Below are 16035 nucleotides of genomic sequence, written 5' to 3'. Positions count from 1 at the left end.
CAAAATGATTATCTTAACTGCGAGCTTGGATTTGCAGTGGTATTCTGCAACAAGCATAATACCGCTTGTAAAAATAAATTAATAAATACATAGAAAGTAATGTGTTTGCGCCATCTGGTGTTAATTACAGGTTTCAGATTAAAATTACTCAGTGAGTAACGACGGTAGTTCTTAGAAGTTACATTTTACTTCTACCTGTGATCACACTGTTTAAAATAGTTAATGCACAGCATTACTGAGGATGATGCTACGTGCAGTAGCAAGTGCCATTTTAGCAAAATTCTATCAGAGAGAATTTTCTTAAAATGCTCTAATATTTAATCGCATAGAAGGTAAAAATATTTCAGTTAAAATGCCACCTAGGTAGTTTGAATATAACTATTGATTATAACATTTTTATCATGTTAATTGCCATAGATGAACCACAGCTGCATTTTACAGTTACATAGTATTTGAAGTGGAAATGAGAATAAAGAATAAAGATCACAAAAAATTAGTAAACATGATTTTAATATATTTATTGAACAAAATTAATTCTATTGAAACCAGGGATACAAAGAAGAGTACTGTATAATATGTACACTACAAGTATTGGGTACTATTTTAGGTTACACCTCATTTACAAATGAACATAGTGTCAAGAAGAAGTATTCAGTATGCATTCCACGCTAAAATTATACTTCATTTCACCTAACATTACACTCATTCAAATGACCTTGTAAGTTATCATTGCATACTAAAGTATACAAAGGTCATCTTTAGGTAAAGATATGTTAACTATGTTGTTAGCTAATAGTAACAACACTATACAAAACAGGTGCAGTAGTATCCCATAAAAATTAACAAATTAATAAACAGTCATATTTAAAAAAAAAAAAAAAAAAAAAAAATCTGGTCTTAGCACAACCTGAGCAGCACTGAGTTAAAGGGCAGCAGAGATCAGAGCACATACAGTAGTTACAATGCTATATCTTTAGCAGCATTCTCATTCATAAAGGATGGCAGAAATGTATTAAGCATTTTAATATAAACTACTTAGAGCCGGATGCTTGGTTACATTTAGGAAAAAAACACTCAATTTTAATGAATTTAGTTCTCAAATTTGATGTTTAGGAAAAACCTTCATTCAAATAATTACTCCAAGTATGTGAGGAATGTTAGTTCACTAAGATCAGTTTTTGTGGTGATGAGGAAAAGGGTTGTGAACCTTTTTGAATAAAATCTAAATCTAAATCTAATAAAGCAAACCATTATAAAGTCTTATTTAACCAACACAACATTGTGCACTGTCATTTAGTCACTGGTTGAAACGATCAATGCATTGATGGAAAGAGCACTTAAAGTCCTAAGATAATAGGGTCTTTAAAAGAGATTCATTAAAGTCCAGTGTTCAGATGAATTCAGGTCTGGGTTTGACTTGCACTGCCACAAACAAAACAACATCAAAAACAAGAAAAAAACAACACAACAAGTTTTGATGGCATGTCCTTCCCATATGAGTTTTATAGCTACATGTGCAATATGATGGAATGTGATCAATGTGACCCAATTAAACAGTTACACTGGAAAATGTTACAAAAGGATATCCTGATTATCCTGTCAAGATAAGTGCAAATTCACAATATAGACTCCTCAAACAAAAGACAAAGAATCCTAGGTGACTGCCAAAACTAATCAGGCATCTCTTGTGTCTGTGTTCAAAAGTATATCATAAGAAGATGTTCTATGGTGTTCATGTTTTACACACTATGGTGTGAAGTTTATCTCTGGGGGGGTGAGAGAGAGAGAGAGAGAGAGAGAGAGAGAGAGAGAGAGAGAGAGAGAGAGAGACAGAGAGAAACATACAATATTCTTTAGACACAAGAGACAAAAATGTTTGGGAAAGGTAAATGTCTACATTGTTATGTTGGGCAAACAGAATACCAATACCAAAACCTCAATCCAACTGTGATGCTTGGCAAACAGAAGAACTTTCATATAGAATGCCCTGACCTCAATACTACTGAAATACTGATCTGAAGCAGGTAATTCAAGACATCCTAAAATTATGAACACACAAATTTTGGATTTAATAATTTCAGTTAATTTAAATCATATCACATTTTAGGATTCAATCATGGAGAAATCAAGATAACCTCAAAAAGATTCACAAACCTTTCTCATAACTGTAGATATCCTAAACCTTTTACATCTATGTAGTGTAAAAAGGAATCAAATTAAACCTGTATTTAAATGAATCAATACAAATTGCATCCAATCCTCTATTCATTCACGTTTCTGTTTCAGGGAGGAAAAAAGAATAAGCAATAAAATCAGGAATTCACATTGAGATCTGTAAATTCTCTAACATTAGCTGAGATCAAATCTAATTTAAATCTAATCTACATTTCTACAGCAATCAACCGTGGGTTGACTAGTCATAAAGCATACTAAAGTAAACATATTTTCAGTCTATTTCAAATACAAACAGTTCAAGTAGCCCTCTAAAAATCATCTAGCTCAAGACAAAAGATGGCATGTTACCCAACCACTCGTACCCTGAAAATTAAATTACAAAATTAGAAAATTAAATTATATTAGTTTTAAATCTGAGCCATAAAAGGAATTGCAATGTAACTCCACAGAAATTAATACCTTGATGTCAAATTGCAGCGTATTAGGTTCCATTGTTATAAGTTTAGATGTTTAGTATAAGTTTAGATGTGACCAACAATCAGGGTGTAAATATCAATAAGCTATGACAAACAATTGAAAAAATAAATAATAATAAAAAAATGTATCTAGAGGTGAGTGACCATACGTAACCAAGTTAAATCTTCACAAAATACTTCAGTAAAATAAAATTTATTGTCACAATACTCAGAAAGTACATATTCTTTCAAATTCTTAAGTTCTTGAAATTCAGCAAACAACAATCATTGCTATCTACTCCTAAAATCAATCAGAGATAACCACTGTAATAGGAATAGTCATGAAAGGATATGTTTGGTCACAGCGCCATCTGTAGTACAGAACCAAAACAACATTTGGTGTTGGTACTCTTCCTTCAGGATTTGAATTGATCCTCCATCTGTTAAAGCTTTCCATTCCATTCATTTGCTGAACTTATACATAGTCCAGTTAAAATGCACAATGTGCTGAGACAAAAAATCTAAAATAAAGAAAAAAGTAAGAAGTCAGTCTAACTTGACATTAGAGAAAGTCAATAAAATTCTAAAATGAAATAAAATCATGGTTTTTCAAGTACATTTAAACTAACCACAACATTCAAAATAACATTAATCCCCATATTATATTTTACAGTTGTTCATAACACTGTTCAACACTAATTTTGCGTTCTGTAAAACATCTGCCTGTTTATTACCTGTTTATTATGCATGAATTTTTGCATGCTGAACACTAATGTTTTAATAATATCTCTATTACCCATATTTTTGTTGTTGTTATTGTTCCAGTATACTCTTTTGTCATTATGTATAATATGTAAAAGCGGTACCGAGGAAGGTGGATTCCCTCTATGTTGACTACTGCTGGATGCAAAATAAGTCTGTACATATTTTAAAGTGTATTTTTGAATAAGTAATACATACTTAATGTAATGTAATGCAATGAGTTTTATTACTGCTCAATCTCATAGCAGCATTTGATACTATTGACCTTAAAATACTTATAAACTTGAGAAGTGGGTCTGACTCTCAGGTACAGTCCTAAATCTGCAAGACAGGAATTACTTTGCCAGAACAGAAAATAAAGTTTCTGAGACAGTTCCTGGTGACCTGTGTCAATTCTTGGACCGTTATTTAACTTATACAGGTTTCCTCTTGGCTTACTACAGCTATGCAAACACCACTCAGATTTACTTAGCCCTCTCCCCAACCAACTATAGTCCCCTCCACTCACTTTGTAAGTACCTTGAACACAACACTAACTGGGTGAGCCAAAACTTTCAGCACTTGAGTAAAGATAAAACAGAGATTATTATATTTGGTAACAGCAATGAGAGACAGACTAGCTGCCCATTTGGACTTGAAAGCCATAAATTCTTAAGAGTTAGATCATAAGCATTGCATAACTGACTCTGATTTCAGTTTTGGCACTCACTTCAAATCAGGTACTAAATCAGAATTTTATTACCTTAAGAAGATTAGAGATTTCTTTACGATACCAGACCTAGAGAAATGAATCCATGCTTTATTTCTAGCAGGACTGATTAATGTATTGGTCTAATGGGACTCTCAAAAAAGCCAAACATAGGTGATTCAGGTGATTCAAAATACAGCTGCCAGAGTTCTCACTAGGAGAAAAAGAAGGAAACAAATTGCACCCATTCTTACTGGCTACCATTATATTTCAGAGTTGACTTTAATAACTAATTGAATTATTAAGTATTACTGATCTATAAATTGCTTAATGGTGTAGGACCACCATATTTATCTGATATGCTGCAGTCATTAGGAACTAGTCAGTTAGTCCTGTCCAAGGTAAAGAGATCTAAGCTTGGAGAGGCAGCATTTAGCTAGCTATTATGCTGTTTGTAAATGGACCCAGTTGTGAGACAATATTAGAAAAGCCCCATCAGTAGATGTTTTTCAAATCTTAATTAAAAATTTTCTTGGCCAAGCATTCAGCTCAATTAAAACACTATTCCCGTATGTATTTTCTCTATTAATTGATTTTTAGTATTTCATTACTGAATTTGTTTTCTGTATTTAATATATATTTAACTTTTGATACATTGCTTTTGTAACATTTCTGACAAATTCTGAATCAGATTATAATTCAATGTAAAATCACTGTAAGGTCCATCTGTTTTAGTTTTAGTTTAAGGGGTAAAAAGTTCAAATTTTGTTGCCCAGTGTAATCAAAACATATTCCTATCCTATTCTTCAGTAGTGACAAAGGGTTTAAAAAAGGTTTGATTCTGCTTTCTGTCTTTTCCAGAGAGTAAAGTAGCAATAAAGCAGCAAATAACTATAATTCTTGAACACTGTTATCACCTGCTAAGCACTTAGACCCTATTGAAATACATTCAGTTTTTCCAGAAGGGAGTGTTTTGTCAGAACACATGTGGTAAAATCATCATGCCAACTCAATCACCCAAAAAGCGCATTATCACCACTGTAATTCCTTCCACACTGCCTAATTTTGTATCTCAAAAAATACTTTGAATTGGTCATAAGCATTCAGTACAGAAGATAGCACTATCAGCAGTGTGAATGTATTATTTTTTAATCTGAATAAATGGTTGCATGTCTATATTTATTTTTTATTCCTCCACAGCTTTTTATCAAATGCTACACACCACCCTTTTGGAATTAAATGAATGTTCAGAATAACTTTGGTCCTGCTATGGCTATCAATAAATTAAACTTCATAAAATCTGAGTTAATTTAAAAGAGTGACTCACCATATCAGTGCCTTTGACCGGGTACTCCTACCCTGATCTTTAGGCCCTCCTGCTGTTTTAGTGATACTGGCCCTGTGACTTCGTCTGTGTGCCTCAAGGAAAACCTTTTTGGCAAATGCCCGACCACACATGTCACATCCATGCAGGGAAAAGTTCTTTGTTACCCTCACCTCTGTGCTAGATTCTTGGCTTCTGGTGAATGGAGGTCCTCTAGTAGGGTTGTGGCTCCGTGTAATGTGTGGGTTCTTTGGCTCTTGAGGTTTCTTTTCTTGTCTACATACTTTGGTGGTTTGCAAAGGCTCTTCCTTTCCTGTGTTAAGTGATGTGAGGGCAGAATTCTTACGAGTATTTGGGGAGACTGAGGATTCAGTTTTGTTCACAACAGGGGATCCAGATGAGTTTTGCTGACTTGTTTTAGGTGGGATGGCTGCCTCTGGTGTAAGACTGTTAGGGGTGTGAACATGGTGCTTCCCAGACACATCTTCTTTTGAGGACGCCCTCTTGGTAGTGCTATTCAGCACAACCTCAGCTGGCTTCTTCATTGCCCGGCTCTCCAAGGCTGGCATGATCTTGGCGAGGTAGCGGGAGGACTTCTTGTGAACCACGGTAATGTGACGGATGACATCCCGCTTCCGCCGCGACTCATATCTACAGATCGGACAGCCATAAAACTTGATGTAGATACTGTCATTACCATCCATGTGCAGCTCAGTGATGTGCTTGGTCAGGTTCTGACTGGAGCTGAACTGACGCTTGCACAGCCAGCAGTAGATGCGTTTAAAGTCAAAGCTCAGTGGGAGGCTTCCACTTTCTTCTGTGTACACGTCACTCTTATTTGCATCAGCTGAAGTGGATGGACTGTAAAGAAGAACATTTTTCACAGAACAAGTCACATTTCCAGGCTGTGTTTTTGTTCTGGCTGTCCTTGTGAAAAAGGTACGACTGGTGGACGAGCCATTTTCGAATGTGTGAACCTTATGGACAATGCGCATATGTCTTTTCAGCATCACCTGGGAGCTGTACTTCCTCTTGCACAGCCTGCACCTGCAAGTCAACGAGCTATACTCCTGTTGGTCTTGCTTTGTAGACGTTCTTGGTTGTTTTGGGGTAACAGGTGGACCATCAAGCGAGAGGGGCTGGCCAGGCCGAGTGGCAATGTCTGGTGTGATACAGTCTCGCTTCAGACCCCGGTGCACCTCATCAAAGTGGCGGCGAACGTTTGCCTTGGTAGCAAAGGATTTTTGGCACACAGGGCAGCTCTTACCGATGGCAGGTGGAGGCTCCTCCTTCCGCTTTGTCTTCACCATGGACAGCAAGCTGATGGGCACCGTGCGTGTCTCAGTGAACTTGCGCAGCTCCTCCAGCTTCTGTCTGTGCATCTTGCGGCAGTGGCGGCGAATGCTGCGCCTCGAGCTGAAGTCCTTCCGACAGAGGCAGCAGGATATCCTCGCTTCCTTAGGCTCCGTGGCATTTTCCTCCTCATCTTCATCCCGTTCACCCTGTTCGGTGGTCTCCATTTCTTGGGGCTGTGGATCGTCTCTTTCTGGAGGTGTTTCAGCTGCTATTTCCATTTCATGTTCAGTGTCTTGCTGTTCAACCTTTTTGGGGGCAACAGCAGGTTTACGACGATGCTTTTTCTGGGGCTCAGAGTTGAGCTGTTGGGGAATAGTTGATAGGGCTACATTCTTGTCCTCCACCTTCTCCACAGACAGGTGTTGGAACATAGCATTGGGGTTGGTCTCTATTGCCTCCAGTCGTATCACATGCTCCTGTTTGTCACTTTGTGGATAAACTGCCTCTAGAAAGTCTTTAATGGCTTGGTTCTGTCTGTTTGTCTGTGATGAATCTGCAAAATAAAACCACCACCTTACATTATTAACAATAACTGTATTTTAGCACACTAGTTTAGCTTGTGATAGGGCTTTTACCATTACGAACTGCTAGTGTCTTCAATAGCCAAAATCTATCATTTTTATTGAACATGACATTTTGAATGGTTACAGAGGTCTGCCACAATTAATTTACAGGCATTTTTCAAACAATCACTGAAAATACAATTTATTTAATTTTAACAAAACTAAAAGGAAAGAAGATGACATACAAATAAAAGAATGCATACTGGAAAACAATATTCTGGAAAAAATCTGAAATGATGAGAGAGAAAGTGAGATATTGAAAAGTTATCTACAAAAAAACCAGAAATTCAGATAATGTGTGAGGAATGAGCATGAAAGATCAGTACAGACCATTTCGCTCAGGAAGTCCTGAAAAGCAGTAGAACTCTTTGTGTGTGACCAGATTGGGTAGACCACGAAAAAGGCTTCGGCAAAGCTTGCATTCAAAGATGGTGTCAACCTCCCTCAACAACATGTGCCTGAGCTGAGTTGTACCTGCAAAATCCCCATCACAGACAGAGGGCAAGTAACCCCCACTAATAGGTAAAGCAAGTAATTGCCTATAGAAAATATATCAACCATATTCGCCTCTATTACGGATAAAAGGATGTCTAATGAGCATGTCTCTCACAGGAGTGTAGACACAAGGAGGAAAAGAATGACAGGGAGTCTTTAAGGGGGTAACATCTAATTTTAGTGTACCTGAGCGAAAGCACTCAATAATTTGATGAATTCCTGATCTGGAAGTCTGGAGCTGCTGTTGCAGTAGAGGTGGGTCTCCAGGCTCAATAATATGCACTAAAAGAGGTACCAAAAAGTAAAGATTAATTAAAATATGCCTTAGGTTTTATTTAAAATAAGAACAAGTTTGAGACACTTGTATGTGACTGTATTTCAGACATTCAAATCAATACAAAATCAAATGCTGACAAAACCAAGAAATCATTAACTTAATTAAATTATTACCACAAGTTGACCAGTTGGGGGTTTACAAGTCGAGAGCTAATTTTACAATCCAGTAACATGCATCGGGCATCACTATGATCTAGTAGAACAACCCTGCACTATAGTTATGAAATTCGCTCATGTGAATATGTACCAGTCTAATCAAATGGAGTCTTGCTCTACTGCTGAACAACTGAACATAAATTTTACATGTTAGTGACATGTGGAATAACAATGACAACTGCTAGCTTACACATCTGTAATTTCTCCTTTGGGAGAAGGAACACTCAATGAGGCACCTTACTTTAGAAATCTGTTACGAGTCAAGCTGTGTGACTAACAGTTATTAACCATCAGTCCCACAAGGATGGGAACACAGGCCCCTTCCCATGAAGCACTACACGTCTGCCAACAGAAGAATTTAAGTGTTTTGGTCTTGTGACACTTTGTCACCTCTGTGGATGCCTTGGATGACTGCACTTTTACTCACTATTTTTGCCATTTTATGATTTATATATATATATATATATATATATATATATATATATATATATATATATATATATATATATATATATATATATATATATATATAAAACATATATAATACATGAATATATAATACATGAACCTGCTGTATTTTCAGGAGAAGTGTCAGGATTTATTTCTTTCTTTATACAGAGATGGTGTAAGGTAATATTTTACTCCCAGTTTGACTCCTGTATGACAAGGATTACAGATGAAGAACAATTTTGTCAGTACAAATCCTGTGTTTTGGAAAATCTGTCATAAATGCTTGTATATTTTTGAGTTTTTCATTGTCACCCACTGAAATGGCTAAGAATTTATTATATAATGTCATAAATAAAACATGCTGACAGGAAATCACCCACATTTGATCAGTTTAAAAAAAAAAGAAGGCCTACCTTGGGTTTAAAACCAAAGAAGGCTTACCTTGGGTTTGGTCACAACCTTCTTTGTGGGGTGCAACTGGCTTGCAAGAGCAAATCCACAGTGTTTCAGTCTGACAGCATTTGTCATTGGTCAGGATCTCTTCAGCACCACCTTCCTCCATCTCACAGACCTCTACAACAACATGCAAACAACATCTATTATCTATTCATTCCTTCAGCAGTGGATAACTAATAAATCCCTACCAGTGACTAGTTGCAGAAGAATGATTTGGATGTACATAACAATGGGATATATATAACAATCAGATTAACTGTTTCACATCAAGATAATCCTGAAATCTTGATAAATACTTTAACCTGATATTGTCATCATAAAGGTCTTAGAGTATCAAACCAACTTCTAGAAAACAAAAATGGCACTAAAACCATCTGTTTTGAAGTGATTGATTTACATTATATTTGTGAAGTCTGTCAAATGCTATAAATGCAAATTACATTATCAAAAAATGGAAGTTTGCATTTGGCTTAGTTTTATAATGTATTATGTTTATGTTTTTTAAGCCAGACATAAGTAATTGTTACATGAACAAGAATTCCAGAAAATAACTACTGGAATATCTTAGACAAATGTCAGCATGTTGATCAACAGATCTGTGTCAACCTGCTCTCAACATAGTTATTAAATGTTTATTGATTTATAAGAATACAGTAATGACTAACAAAAGGAAAACTAAGTAATGTGCAGTTTCACTGTAGTTCACTGTTCTGTGCTCAGTGAAATAAAGATTATCTGATTCTAAAACACTTTGATAGTTGACATAATACTCCTAAAATGATACTGTTACTAATCTTTATTTGGGGAATATTCTCTTAAAGCACATTGCTGCTCCAGTACTGGGTAAAACACTCTCCTTTTTGAAAATAAACTAACTATGCACCTTGCAAAAGCTTTGCTTGTTGTTGGTAGAAAACTACTTGTTGTTGGTAGAAAACTACTACTTCTTTTTTTTTTTAAGAAAATTAAGCTAGAAAATTATGGAGACACCTGACTTTTATTTGTTCTTTAATAGTAACATTTTGAACTGGACATTTGGTAGCATTACAGGTAAAAATAAATAAATAATTTTTTTAATTAAAAAAAAACCCAGCAACAAACAAACAAACCAATAGAACAGCCATAGCCACACATTGTTTTAAAACACAAACCTAAGTAGCTACTTTAAAATGGTAAATAAAAAAGTCTATCCCTCGTGATCAATAAGTTTGGTCCATACAGTCACTCGGTTTTACACTTTTTTGTTTTGTTTTTTTTTACAAACTGCAGCATGGTTTGCATTACAAAAGGCAGTAAAATCATATAGCAGCTAATTATCAAATAATAATGGTTCTTAATAATAATTTTCCTCTGGTTCTGAATAATAACATTCCACGGGTTCTTAATAATCCACTCGAACTCAAAGGATGCACATGCAACATCAGCCCACAGCAATTCCGGAAGTAACCTCACGAGAAATAAGCAAACTTAAGTATCGAATGTGGCGAATTAATCTAACATGTCAAACTTGACAAGATTCATCGCATTGTGTTACGCGTACCCATAGATTACATCATTGCAACTCTCACACTACACTGACAACTGACAACAAAAGCAAACCGTCAATCCTGGAGAAAGGTGATGCATATAATATAAATTTGAGAGTTCATATCATAAATGAAAGTGTTGCTTTCGACACCTAGCAGCTCCACGCTGTATTGTGCCCCAAAACAGTGATACTAGAGACACGTGACCGGAAAATGATTTTTAAAATGATAGACATTATGCGAGCCCCTCTCATATGTCTGGATGCAACACGTTCATCACTGATTAAACGAGACTACCGGATCCACTTTGTTTGGGAAGTACTTTATTTGTCTCTGGAAGGTGCATGGCTGGCTTTACACCCTGCTCCAAGCATAAAATTACTTCTAAGGAGCATGTTCTTATGGACAGACAAACACTTCAGCCACTATCCAAAAGGTCAGATTGTAGGCTACCATACTATCGAATACTACACTCAAAACTAAATTATTATGGGCCGGACACATGCATCATGTTCAAAGTTCATTACTAACTTGTGACGCCGAGTAAGTGTTTTTAGGTACCAGAGTCAGCCCGTCTCCACCTTGTTGATGCCACCGGCCAGCGACGCCTACGCGATGGATGTCCATGTGGGTGCTGGTGTGCGATAACGCACGAGCCGCTGACAACTTGAACGTTGTCAACTCAATAGTTGTGCATGCATGAGACACGCGGCCGACAAACGAATGCATTACAAAAATCACCGCGTGTAGGAACAACCATATTGGACAAATTGTTGTGTTTCTTCCGTATTAAGACTAATTGGTAGTTTTTACCGCTGATCTTAAAACCTGTCAGATATGGTCGCGTGCACAATTTGCGTTGCCGACCGTTCTGCGCAACACAGAGCCATTTTACCGCAGTCAAAAAACACAAGACCAGGCAGGTTATCAACTTTTAATCCCTCGCTGCGCGGAATTCAAAGTGCACAACCATTTATCGTTCCCAAACAATTGCTTGCATCTTTCGATGTTCTTGTAAATCTTATTCTCGTAGCCCCAGTATGGCCTTAAATCCCCTATGTTCCAGATCACAATAAGCCCTATTATCTTAATGTAAAGAGAATCAGTCCTCAGAATTGAGCTGTAAAACGGCACACAAGAAGCCCACGCTCATCAATTTGATGCTTGCCAGCGAGTGCAGCGTAAAGGCGGGCTGAACCGAGAAGCCGATACAAAGACCGATCGTGCCAATCATCCACGAACTTGTGTGGTTTTGTGAACGTGAAATGTATAACTATTGTCGCGTTTCTGCACGGGATAATGCAGAACACACCGAGTGGATTCTGCTTTTATGTAGGACACGTCCATGTGTGAAAGTGCTGCGCTTTGCGGTGCTGTGCCATCTTCCCCAAGCAGCTTTGGCGCACAGGTCTGGTGACCCTTCCGGCTTTACGCGTCTTCTCGTCGTGTGGATTTTAACAGAAAGTCCCACAGTAACATCTATATCGGTTTGTGGCTTTTGTCGGTCTTCAATTAGCCTTGCGATGATGAAAAGTGAGCATAAGAGTTAACCTGAGCATTCGGAACAAGTGCGTTTCCCCGGCCGCACAGAAAGCACGGTCGGTGACGCCATTTTCTGCTAAGAACAACCACGCTCGGTCAGGATAGGAAACGACTCTGGTCCGCTACGCGATTTCGGGCCCAAGTGGGCAAGTCACGGTTAAAATTATACGAGATATCCCCTGGGTGTTCTTACCTTCGTTATAATAAAGTGCTCAGCCTCGGTGTACACGGGGACAACTTTCGAATTACGGACGAGGATTAGCCGACTGGTGCTTGTATTTCTCGCCTCTCGCTCCCAGTTCTCTCGCTTTGACGCTGCCCTCTCGGAAGCTGCTTTTGTGCACTGAAGGGACCTTCCAAACGAGACGGCTGTTGCGCAAAGGTGCCGTTAACGATCGGGATCACAAAAAACGTGAGTGTTGTGTCTGCTTCAGATGGGTGCAGATGGTCCCGAAATCAACACATCCGATGGATTCAACAATTTTCTTTCCTTTTAGAACAATATATTTGTAGGGATCTGTGTTTGATTACAATAAGCAAAATAAAGTTTTCCCGGCATTTGGTACTTGGAACCGTAGGCTGCTTAAACTTTGTGAATAAAAATATTTTAGTCAACAGACTGGAGTTTACTATATATATATATATATATATATATATATATATATATATATATATATATATATATATAAAATTTTGTTTTTTTCATGGTATCCACATCATTGGTGTCTAGCCGTTTCAGTTATTTTAACACGGCAAAAGAAGATACTTTTACATTTATAAATGAGTTCATGATTTTAGCAATTTCTATATAACAATTGCTACCCTATAGTTTCATGGAACACTGTACGTCTTGTAACACCCTTCACACATATTAGCGTTTCCCCTGCTCCAACAAATCCATAAAGTGTTTTTTAATTAGCTGATCAGTTCTGAGGTTGGGAGCTGTTCCGAGGTCTGCCATAACCTCGACTGAGAAATACTGTTCATAATGCATTCTGGACATTGGGGTATGCCTATATATGTAGAAATAAATAGTTAAGAATTGTTATGCAGTTCTTAATTATATACCTAACTGAATGTGCACTAGTGCCCATACTTCCCATGAGATCCCTTGAATATAGTGTTTGCCCAGACAAATTTCACTATAAAAATGGATGTGTAGGAATAAGCAATAATTTGAATAGTCAAAGTGAGCAGCAGCACAGTACATCAATTCTGGAAAATGTTTGTTTGTTTTTTTACCCATTTAGGCTTAGTCTGTTTATAAGGCTACATGCTAAAAGATATCTTCAGAAAGCATGAAAAGTCACTGCTACAAACCAATATTTGTGCTCATTACAAATAAAATATTTAAAATTAATATAAAGAACTAATCTGGAATAGAAACATTTTATTGTTTATCTTTACTATTGGGTATTTCCATGGATGCACAGGACAACCCCTTCAGATGAAAGAAGTGTACAGGTTCTCAATAAGTAAGGGCACTGACCCAAACGGGTTACCAGTGCCAGCCTGCTTGGGCCTTTGGCAGGAATTGGGACAGAACTGAGATGGGAATTTTAAAGCAGCTGAACAGAGTAGGTGATCATTAATGTTCATTAATAGCAAAAATGCACTATTCCCACAGCAAAACAACCACAGAAGGATACACCCTCTCTCTCTCTCTCTCTCTCTCTCTCTCTCTCTCTCTCTCTCTCTCTCACACACACACACACACACACACACACACACACACACCACACCTGCCCCGTTCCCAATTTCCCGATTATTGATAGTAACAAGCACTAGTTTCTCATTTGGAGCCTGGAGCCCATTGCCTGTACCTGCTTCATTCTGCATTCTCTAACGCTCTGAGTTTTGCTTTATTTTGAGTATGTCCGAGTCAAGCAGTAATGGAGAATAAAGATTCTCCCAACTTTCACTTGCCTCTCGTTCCCTCTTTGCCACCAACACCACAGTCAGATTTCCTTAAGCACATGTTGTACAAGCTTATTTTTTTATCAGGGTTATTTTACAGTTTGGCATCAACAGCTGTTTTGGTTAAGTCACAGAAATAACATGGTTCATATATGTACTAGTAAGATGGTTCATACACACTTTAGTACATGCATTAGTAAGAGTGAAAAGAAATATGTTTCTACTCTTGGTGGAAGACTCTCCAGTCTTTTTTTGCAGTAATAGCTGTAAGAAAGCACATGAAAAACACTCCATATCCTAAATAGTCAGAATGATCCCCAACCCTCTAAAAACTCAACAATATATAACATGTTTGCTGTCAATATAGTGGAAGCTACATTCCTAATGTAAATTAAGTTTTACAGTCAGTATCCCTTTTGCCTGGAATAGTCTTCAGTCGCTTACCCCCACTTCCACTCTATAATTGATGAGCGCCGTCTAGGTCATGCAGCTCTCCGGTCTAGCAGCCCTAAGCAATGAGGCTAATGCTGGGGTGCTTCACTACATTCCCCAGAATGCTCTGAGTACTAAGGTTTTACACCTGTTTTTAGCTCTGTTTAATTCCTGTATGTTAGCTGCTACCCAGTGAGGTATTGCCTCTGTTGCTGTGAGTGTACTGAGCATTATTCGTTGTTTCCTGTACTCTATGTGTTTTGATCAGTTCACATTTACTCAATTTTGTCTTTGGATTTCCTCTTTGTATTTGGTTGCCTTCAGGATTGTTTCTCTCTGGCTCTGATTTGTTGGACCATTTTTTTGGACTACAATATTTGGATTTTCCCTTTTATAATAAACTTTTAACTGATCCGCACACATCTGGCCCTTCCTGGCACATTACAGTTTAAGTGTGAACACGATTATGATAATCGAGACATTGTGTGGTAGAAAATGTCACTAAATGTACAACTGCTGATTAATTTTTTAAAAATAACATAAAAATGGTCCAATTTTCTAATATTTAGCTGTTTAGGACAAATATGAATGGGAGTCTATCATGAAGATAACTACACTTTTCCAACAATTCATGAAGACTAGGGTTTTTTTAACACTCCTGAAGAATGTGCCACATCCTGTCATAAGGCTGTTTATGTTTATGAAGTTTAATCTGATCAAGCCAATAAATAAAGATGTAAAGATAAACTCACTTTCAGGTTTGATATGATTTTCAATTCTGAGGTCTAGATTTTATTTGATTTTTAATATTTTATGTATTTAAAATATATGGATTATATAAAGCTCGTTATATACTATGCAGATTGGTTTGTTTCAAATTTCATTTCAAAGCAAAAAATCAGAAATTAGCATGCAGAAAGGTGATCTTAAAAAAAGCTACAACCAATACAATACCATATATAGAATTTAATAGGTTATATAATACTTGATATAACTTCCAGAAAAAATTCTTTACCCCCTTAATTTTTATTACACTATTAATTGCTATTGCAAACATCTTTAGAATCCTGTCTTTTTATTCATTTTTTTATGTAGTGGTAGTCATCAACTGAACTCCAGTTTATCTAGGGTCAAAAAAGGCATACCATTTTCAGGGCTGGAACCTGCAGCGAACCCAACCTTTAAAGTCAGATCAAAATTTAAACATATTAAGCTGTTTGCCAAGTTAACTTCTCTTTCTATTCTGATACAGCAATAGCCTTGCAACTAGAAGTACAGTTACACTGAATGTAACAAATTTGGCAGTGACTAATATGGAAGAACCTTATAAACTTGGAACTTTCATCAATGTTTATTCCTTGTGAGAAATATACAGCTCATGTTTTTGTTTTCTTCTTCATCC

General features: G+C 37.0%; 1 protein-coding gene across 3 annotated transcripts; it reads right to left on the bottom strand.

Moving 5' to 3' along the window:
* Positions 1-553: 553 nt before the first annotated feature.
* znf800a (zinc finger protein 800a) lies at positions 554-12568 on the bottom strand. Of its 3 annotated transcripts, none has more exons than XM_027020745.2 (6): positions 12478-12568; positions 9202-9333; positions 8005-8100; positions 7654-7797; positions 5578-7253; positions 554-3151 (listed from the first exon to the last, which is right to left on the bottom strand). In XM_027020745.2, the coding sequence occupies exons 2-6, from the start codon at positions 9320-9322 to the stop codon at positions 3074-3076; spliced, it is 2115 nt and encodes a 704-aa protein (XP_026876546.2). In that variant the 5' UTR covers positions 9323-9333; positions 12478-12568; the 3' UTR covers positions 554-3073. The 3 variants fall into 3 exon arrangements, with proteins under 3 accessions (XP_026876546.2, XP_026876545.1, XP_026876544.1); XM_027020744.2 differs by having other exon boundaries at positions 3064-3151; positions 5408-7253; XM_027020743.2 differs by lacking the exon at positions 554-3151 and having other exon boundaries at positions 5404-7253.
* Between the last annotated feature and the right edge of the window lie 3467 nt (positions 12569-16035).

Source organism: Electrophorus electricus, chromosome 2 (genome assembly GCF_013358815.1).
Source record: "Electrophorus electricus isolate fEleEle1 chromosome 2, fEleEle1.pri, whole genome shotgun sequence".
Lineage (NCBI taxonomy): Eukaryota > Metazoa > Chordata > Actinopteri > Gymnotiformes > Gymnotidae > Electrophorus > Electrophorus electricus.
This window is presented reverse-complemented; position numbering and strand designations above follow the sequence as displayed.